Source organism: Triticum aestivum, chromosome 5D (assembly GCF_018294505.1).
Source record: "Triticum aestivum cultivar Chinese Spring chromosome 5D, IWGSC CS RefSeq v2.1, whole genome shotgun sequence".
In the NCBI taxonomy this organism is placed as follows: domain Eukaryota; kingdom Viridiplantae; phylum Streptophyta; class Magnoliopsida; order Poales; family Poaceae; genus Triticum; species Triticum aestivum.
In genome coordinates, this window is record NC_057808.1 from 549661303 (window position 1) to 549669484 (window position 8182).

General features: G+C 45.1%; 2 protein-coding genes across 3 annotated transcripts; one reads left to right on the forward strand and one right to left on the reverse strand.

The window, feature by feature from the left end:
* Nucleotides 1-4003, forward strand: LOC123123752 (uncharacterized protein YacP). Of its 2 annotated transcripts, none has more exons than XR_006460805.1 (10): nucleotides 1-224; nucleotides 525-593; nucleotides 882-1006; nucleotides 1087-1250; nucleotides 1577-1646; nucleotides 1827-1881; nucleotides 2406-2489; nucleotides 2865-2903; nucleotides 3226-3311; nucleotides 3454-4003. XR_006460805.1 is itself a non-coding variant. In XM_044544350.1 (10 exons), the coding sequence occupies exons 1-10, from the start codon at nucleotides 111-113 to the stop codon at nucleotides 3563-3565; spliced, it is 879 nt and encodes a 292-aa protein (XP_044400285.1). In that variant the 5' UTR covers nucleotides 1-110; the 3' UTR covers nucleotides 3566-4003. The 2 variants fall into 2 exon arrangements, 1 of the variants encoding a protein (XP_044400285.1); XM_044544350.1 differs by having other exon boundaries at nucleotides 3265-3311.
* A 106-nt stretch (nucleotides 4004-4109) lies between these two features.
* On the reverse strand, nucleotides 4110-6520 carry LOC123123751 (uncharacterized; the record flags this gene model as incomplete). Its single annotated transcript, XM_044544349.1, is given in 2 exon segments — nucleotides 4110-4384; nucleotides 5544-6520. Coding segments are annotated over 2 exon segments (981 nt in total). The 3' UTR covers nucleotides 4110-4378.
* Between the last annotated feature and the right edge of the window lie 1662 nt (nucleotides 6521-8182).

Here is an 8182-nt window from a genome sequence, read left to right on the forward strand (position 1 = left end):
CACCCGTTCCCTCCTCTGCTTCCCAGTGACCCACCTCTACTCGGCGCGGCCTCCACCACACGTCAGGAGCGGAGGGGCGGCGTCGGCGGCGGCGGCGGTGTCGGAGAGAGATGGTGGGCTCGGCCGCCTACTCGGCGACCTCCATCGTGGTGGTGATGGCCAAGGACAAGGGCAGGGGGAAGGGCACCAAAGGGGGCGCCGCCTCCTCCTCCGCCGCCAACAAGGTCAGCTCAATCCCCATCCCCTCCCGCTGCAATCAATCCCCCTAGATTGAACCAAGATTAGTTTGTGAAGTCCGGCGCAGCATCAAGATTAATCAATCTTCTCACTCTTCTTATTTTCCGTTGATGAGCACAAATGTTGAAAGGGGACTGAAAAAACGGACATTATTCCCAGTAACTTTGTTCTGAAGTTGTTCTTTATTTTAGTCAGAAATGGGGAGCTAGTATCTTGAATCTAGACGGCCTGGAATCAGGGTATGTGCTGCCGGGGCGGTCCTCACAAACCGTGCACCATATTTGCAGGTCGACCGGCGGCCTCCGAGGATTACATCTAACGTCAAGCAGAACCTGAGGATCGTCAAATTCTGGAAGGTACTGTTACTGTACAGGCCTTCCTGCATTCAGTTTCAGTTCAGACGAGACGAGAGAGAAAAGAAAGGACAGAAGCATTATTTCAGTATAGTCTCCTATCTGGTCCCATCGTTACAATTTGTGACAATCAGTTTAGACATGAGAACAGATACTGATAAGGTCGGAGCATCGGATGCATCTAGTGCCACTGTGTTCAGATATGTCTGAAACTCGTTATAGTGTCCTGTCCTGCCCATTCATCGGAGAAATGCACACCAGTTGTTACAAGTATTTGACACCTCTTTTCAGGATTACGAAAGGAGGCAAACAACCGGGCCTCAGCCTGCCACCAGGTTCCGCAAAAAGAAAATAATGAAGGAGGTGCTTCCTGATGACACAGACTTCTATGAGGACCCTTCTGCCACTCTTACCTGGTCAGGCCTGTCTTTCCTTTCATATCTAGTAGGCTGGTGATTCGACGAGTCCACTGAATTTGTGCCGTTGTTTCCTCTAGCACAAATGACGGCAGCGTGGAGATTGCCTCCCCTGTTATTCTTGTGGACGGCTACAATGTATGTGGCTACTGGGGAAAGCTTAAGAGTGATTTCTTGAACGGGAATCAAGGAATTGCGAGGCAGATGCTCATTGATGAGCTGGTATCGTTCAGTGCAGTACGAGGTTTGTACTACAGGATTAAACGATTATGCATGGTTCAACTATGATTCTTCTTCAAACAAAAAAGGAAGGTCACATGTCTCACCTTAGTCAACTATACTGTCTATTTTGCTGTTAGAAACTGATAGGCTGTTGTACTGCTTATTCTCTGGTATGTAGTGAATGAAAATTAATTATGACTTGTAACTATGTGTATCTATCCAAGAATGGAGTGCAATATACTGTTACTCTCTAAGACCGTAACTGCAATGGATAATTTCTTCTCGAGGGCCATGTGGTGTTCTTTTACATCAGCTATCTTATATCATTCATCGCTGTGATGCTTGCAGAGATAAAAGTTGTAGTGGTATTTGATGCTGCATTGTCTGGGCAATCTACACACACTGAAACTTATAAAGGGTAAGGTATTGCTGTGTTAGACCATTTCCACATGTCTAAATTGACGCTTTATGCTAGACATTTCTGTCGGATGTTGATGCCCTGTATATTATCATAGAATAAATGCAAGTTGAATGTTTCAACCATCTTTTTTTAGTTGGTCTTTAGGGGAGCCTTAACGAACTAATTTTGCTTCAACAGGGTTGATGTGGTATATTCTGCTGACTTATCTGCTGATTGTTGGATTGAGAAGGAGGTAAATCAAATTATGAAGTTTTCCATCAGATGGAACTGAGGAAGAATGCCCCAGAGTTCTTTGTGGATTAGTTCCATGAATTCACGCCAGTGAAAAGTCCATGCAAATATTCAAGTTTAATAGGCAAAAATCCATGTTTCCATGAGGATTGTGTCACTAAAAGTCTAAAGCTGTTTGTAAAAATAGTTGAGTTAGTTTCAACCAGCAGGAATGTCCTAGGCATATTTATTAGCTGTATATTCATGCCCAACTGTTCAAATCTCCATTTAACATAGGAAAATCACTAGAATGATTATAGTATGATTTATGCTAATCTGAAATTGCTGCACTCTAGGTTCTCCCCCACCATATTTTCATGTTATGGGCATTTTTTGGAAATTTTGATCCTACTACTAAACTTACATGCATAGCACCAATAAGTGATCTTTTAATCAAATGGGCATGGAGTGCCATCATACTGAATATATGTTATATGTGTAGTGTTACAAAGAGGTTTCTTACACTGATTCTTTCTACTAACTTAGGTTGAAGCTTTGGTGGCAGATGGATGTCCAAAGGTCTGGGTTGTAACGTCGGATGTACTGGAGCAACAGTTATCACATGGTGAAGTATGTTTTTGCCTCATGATTACCTTGTTCTGTTGGTCTTCTTCCATCAAACATTCATGTACCAGCATGTGGACTTAGATATTGTACCTTTCTTGCTATGTTCTGCTGCATTGCTTAACTGGGAACACTAGAAAATTCGCTGGGTAGCATAGCTATTCCGGAAAACAGATCATTGCCTAAAGAAGTGCAACTGAGAATAATTGATGTATTGACAAAATAACAGGTGTGATCATTTGTAGGAGAGTGTTATCAACCTGAACTAGATGAACTCGGAAGCAGTTGAAGCTTTATGTGTAGACAAGGATATTGCTAGGAGTTTTTCATCAGATATTACTCTTGATGATCTAACGCATGCTCTTGTTGTATGTTTTGTAGGGTGCTCTTATTTGGAGCTCTAAAAGACTGGTTAAAGAGGTTAGTTGTTAGTTGTTACTAATTTGTTTTCATGGCATCCCTTGCTCGAAGAACTATGTTAGACTTGGATATCTTATATCCATTTTGCTGTTGTCACTTCATCCTTATCTTCTACCAAATGTCCTGACATTGCCATGGTAGCTGTGTTTTTGTTCTTAAATCCATGTGAGGTAAATATGATATTAAAAGGTCAAAGTCGGGGCATTTGCATGATTGCATCCGTCCCAGTATAAAGCCAGATATTGTAAATATATGCTACTCCATTCTTTTCTTTTATGCGGATGCAATTATCTAACAGGGGAGTTCCATTTTCCCTGCGCAGATCACCTGACAACAAATTGTCTGTCATATGGTTCTGCAGATAAAAGAATCAGAACTGGAGCTTGACGAAGAGCTGAAGGAAATCAGGTTCAGAGTCTTTCTTATTCAGTTTGAGCATCCAGGCGAAACCATTTAGAAACGGCCGTGTACCATATTCTGTTAAAAACTCAAAATAGCTGCTAATTAGTAGTAACTTGAACCCAATCTTTTTGGGCTTCCTATTTGGCAGGTCAACATCATTGCAAGGAAAGATTTTTCAGCACAAGCTGAAACCTAAAGTAGTGCAAGGTTTAAAAAATCTTCGGAATCAGCTCGAAGAACAAGAGCGGAAAAAGAAGTGACCGCCAAGTGTCGACCGATCGACACGAATCGCATCGAGATGCTGTAACATCGGTTGGCAAGAGAAGGGTGTTGAAGAGAAGAAGTGTATATTTTTGTACAGGGGAGGAGCACATCAACTGACGTTTGATCCATAGGTCAGAGGTGCCGACTGTGCAACAACGATGATGGTCGTGAGAGGGGTGGTGAGTAAGCACGCTGGCGGATGTCATGGGAAGGAAAATCTGCTTATCGTAGGCAAGCAGTTTGTAGAGGGGGAAACCACAAAATGTAGGTTCCTTAGCTGTCTGACAATTTTTTCTCTTTGTTTGTTTGATCATAATCCTACAGTGAAGAGAGCCATGAGCTGTATAGAAATGTAAAGTAGCTGAATTCCTTGCGGGGCTGATGAAAAAGAATATGTGTTTATATTCGAAAATAAATTTTCTATTTTCTGAACAGCTTTAGTGCCTTGTGATTGAAAAAATATATATTTGTATCCATTGATGCGTGTGAGATTAATCTTCGCTGACTGGGTGCGGAAAAGGAGCAGGCATGGACACAATATTTTGGCTGAAGAAGGCTAACATCATAACCCACAAACAAGAAAGGGGCGATGGAATTTATTCTCAGGTCTGTTTGCACTTGACAAAGTTAACACGGAAAGAATACACACTGGATGAGTTCCCACGAAGAACACTGAGCACCGAAACATAAAAACACGGACGATGTTCGGATGATGCCATCAACAAAGATACCATAAGCTAGAGGGAAGAGTTCAGCTGGATCCTCCCTGGCTCCCTGCTTGACTATCTTGTATGTTCAGTAACAGCACTTCACTCCTGCAAGGTTAGTTCATATGAAGAGATTAGCAAGGTTCCAGGTTCAATTTGTCATAAAAATAGAAATCTAAAATAATGTTCTATATCTTCTATTTGTCACAAATGCCCAGGTCTATATGTACGCTTTTCTTTCATCTGTTCTTGACATGATTTGGCATTTCTAAGGTGGGAGTAGAACAGGTGTCACGGGTTTTAGCTCAGATCTGATATGGCGGAATTATGATTTTTTAAGTTAATCAGCAACAGATGTCACAAGATTTTGAAAGGTATTATCTCAGATCATGGAAAGTATCTGCCACTGACAACGCAGAATTTCAGCATAACAATTAAACACACATATTTCTACTAGCGAGTTTCAACTGAACCAGAGCATGACGCAAGCAAAACAAGCTGAGAAGCAATGATTGAGAGTGTACAGAGCTTCAATGCAGCGATGCAACAAAAAGATGGTTCTGCACTATTTTTAGCGCCGAACCTCTATCAGAAAAATTCGGAAGAGGGCTATAGTTCAGCTATTGCACGCCTACAGCTCAACTGAATAACAATGCTATTTCTTCCATTGTCGATTATCCTAGTAAAAACAAGATTAAACTGATCTAGCTAGCTTTGCTAGTGTGTGACGATTGCACAATCAGATGTAAATGCAGCAATCAACAGCAAATGATATGATATAACTCAATCTTTTTTTGTGTACTATTTTTAGCATCGAACCAATATATCAGAAAAAAAACCGGAAGAGGGCTGTAATTCAACCGTTGCGCTCTAATAATAGGTAAACACCATATCAATTTCTTCCATTGTCAATTATTCTAGTCAAAACAAGACAGACCTGGTCTAGCTAGTATGATGGTTGCACAGCAATAAGCAAGATGCAGAGGCAACAATCAACACAGAGCAGCAAATGCTGAATTACAGAGGGCTTCTCTTTCTGTTGGGTTGTGTACTATTTTTAGTGTCGAGCCAATATCGAAAAAAAACGAGAGGGCTGTAATTCAGCTATTGCATTCCTAATAATAGCTCAACACCATATCAATTTCTTCCATTGTCAATTATCCTAGTCAAAACAGGACTAGCCTGGTCCAGCTGGTCTGACGTTAAGCAAGATGCAGAGGAAAAAATGAAAACAGAGCAGCAGATGCTACGAAATGAAATGATATACCTCCTCGTCGTCGTCGTCCTTCTTGAGGCGAGTGGTACCGCCGACTTTGTCGATGGGCAGCTTCATGTTGCCAAAGGGTGTGTCGACATCGATCTTGCCCTTGATGCTGTAGCCAGTGCCCCTGCCCCTGATCATGTCCCAGACGGCAGAGCCCAGGTCCTTGGGCCTGAAGGTGAAGGGGATCTGCATCTTGGTGATCCCCTGCTTCTCGATCCTGGTGGAGTCGGTGAGCTCCGCCTCCACCACGCTGTCGTCGCCGAGCCACATCTCGTACTGCAGCAGGTTGAGGCCCAGGTCGAAGTCGTTCTTGTTCTCCAGGCTCAGGTGGATGGTGGCCGTCGTCTCCTCGAAGGAGAAGTGGTGGAACTTGATCTTGTCCACGTCCACGTCGGGCTTGTACGGGATGGGGATCTCGCCGGACTTGTCCAGCGGGATCTTGATGCGGCCGAAGACGGGGACGTCGACGAGGAAGATGACCCGGAGCAGGTAGGGGATGATGCTCCCGGGCTTGATATCCGCGTAGGTGCTCCGGATGTCGTCGAAGTCGAGCGTGATGGGCACCTTGACCGTCTCCTCGCCGTGCGCGCGGATGGTGCCGGCGTCCGGGATGAGGCCCGCGACGAGCTTCCGGCCGTCGCTGTCGATGAGGTAGTCGATGTCGACGAGCGGGATGGGCACCGGGTTGGGGTTCTTGATGAGCACGTCGACGACGAGGTCGGCGCGGTGGAGGCCGATGTGGGGCACGTGGATCCGGGCCACGTCGGCGCTGGGCTTGCCGAACCCCACCGCCTCCTCGATCTTCTCCCCGATGTCGTGGATGAAGTCCTTGACCTTGTCGATGAACCCGCCGCCGCCCTCCTCCTCCTCTGTCTTCTCCTCCTGCTTCTTCTTCTTGTCGGCGGCGTCGTCCTTGCTGCTCTTGCTGAAGAGGCCGCGGTCGGTGACCGTGTTGGGGTTGTCCGACGACGACGACATGGCTGGCAAGATCGGAGCTTTGCTTCAGATCCCGGCCGAGATGAGATGGAAAGTGGAGATGCGAAGAGGATTCTTTGGGATCAAATCAAACAAGAGCGGATTCGGATGGTGATTGAGCGAGTACCTGGGGAGGGAGGAAGGGGATCCGGACGGACGGAGCGAGTGGAGATCGCGTGCGGAGCGTGTCGCGGTAGTGGGGGCCGGCCGGCAGCTGGAGTGGACGGACGGACGCGTGACGAGTGGAGCGGTAGTGGGGGCGAAGCGAGGAGCACGTGCAGGGACGGGGTTGGGCTGTCCGCCGCTTCCACCTCAGCTCAGCTGGTCGGTCGCCAAGGGAAGGAAAGGAAGGAGTCAAAGCCACCAAGAAAGTGACTGGAATTCGTTTGGACAAGGGGAGGACTCAAATTTGTCTAAAATTTAGAATTAGGTCAGCCCGTATGAGGTGGTCTGGTGTGACCTCGTATGAGGTGGGAAAGGAGACTCGCCGGAGGCGGGATTATGACGTGGACTCTGTCTTCTCATCCTTTGTCCTGTCATCCCCCTCTTGCTGAATAGGCCGCAGTTGATCACTGTGTTTGGGATGTCCAGCACGAACTACATGGCTGCTAGCAAGGTCGGAGCTTTGAGATCTCGACAGAAGGTAATGACGACTTGGTTGCCTACAACCATTTTGGCCTCATTGCAAATGTGGTCCGGTAGAGCCTGACTGAGGTAATACTGGCTATAACCCACCTTTTGCACTTCATTTGCTTGCTAGTACTGCATCATGAGGTTGTTTGATACATGACGTTTGGTTAGTAACAATTAAGGATAGTCGGGAGATAATTCTCTACGTAAATCTAGTAGAAGATAGGCAACAATGTGGTTGGAAGAGAGGATGAAAAGAGAGTCATTGAAACAGGCACTCGGTGAAACCAATGGCACAGACAAAGGCGGCAAAAGGAGTGAACTAGCTAGATGTGTGTCGCTTGTTTTAAAGAACATAGAGATTTATAGAGGGCACATGCACGTTTAGGAAAGATAGAAAGGTTTGAAGAAGATACAAATTCATCGTCTATCACTAAGTAATCATGAAATGTCAGCTTTATTTTACAGCTTTAAAGATACAAATCTTTGTGCTTCTTTTGATGTAGATAGGAATAGTGCATACATGGCTTTGCAGAGTCAATTTTTGCCCTTTTATCGCATCAAAACTTACCACATACTATTATGTGACGCTTTCGCTAACCGCACAATCGACTGGGAAGTGTAGAAAGTTTAGTACCATACTGCTAAAGTAAGAAGAGTGAGACATCCCAGCCTATCTCATAGTCAACACCTTGAATGTTTTGTTTTGTTACAAGCAAGGCCAAAGATTTTGCAGAAAACACCCGGAATCTTTGATTTCGTTACAAATAAGACCAAAATTTTGACAAGTCATGGCAATCCTTGGTAGAAATTTCGGCAGCACAACACGTTGGAGGAAAGAAATGCATGCCCAAGGGCACTACAATTGCTGCACAAAGGTCCATAGTGCAAAAAGGTCCATAGTGTAATTCTAAATTTAAAAGGCAGTATTGAGGGCCTCTCTCATAGAGAAGGGAAACTAAATGGCCTTTCTATAAGAATAGCAGCACACACAAGTGCAAGAAAGAAGGCTCCAGGGACTTGCGCGGAAAATCTCA

Bases quoted from the DNA above. Each gene is read 5' to 3' on its own strand.
- LOC123123752 (XM_044544350.1), top strand. From the start codon at position 111: ATGGTGGGCTCGGCCGCCTACTCGGCGACCTCCATCGTGGTGGTGATG. The intron at 225-524 runs GTCAGCTCAATC...CCATATTTGCAG, and splicing joins CCTCCTCCGCCGCCAACAAG to GTCGACCGGCGGCCTCCGAG. The intron at 594-881 runs GTACTGTTACTG...ACCTCTTTTCAG, and splicing joins GGATCGTCAAATTCTGGAAG to GATTACGAAAGGAGGCAAAC.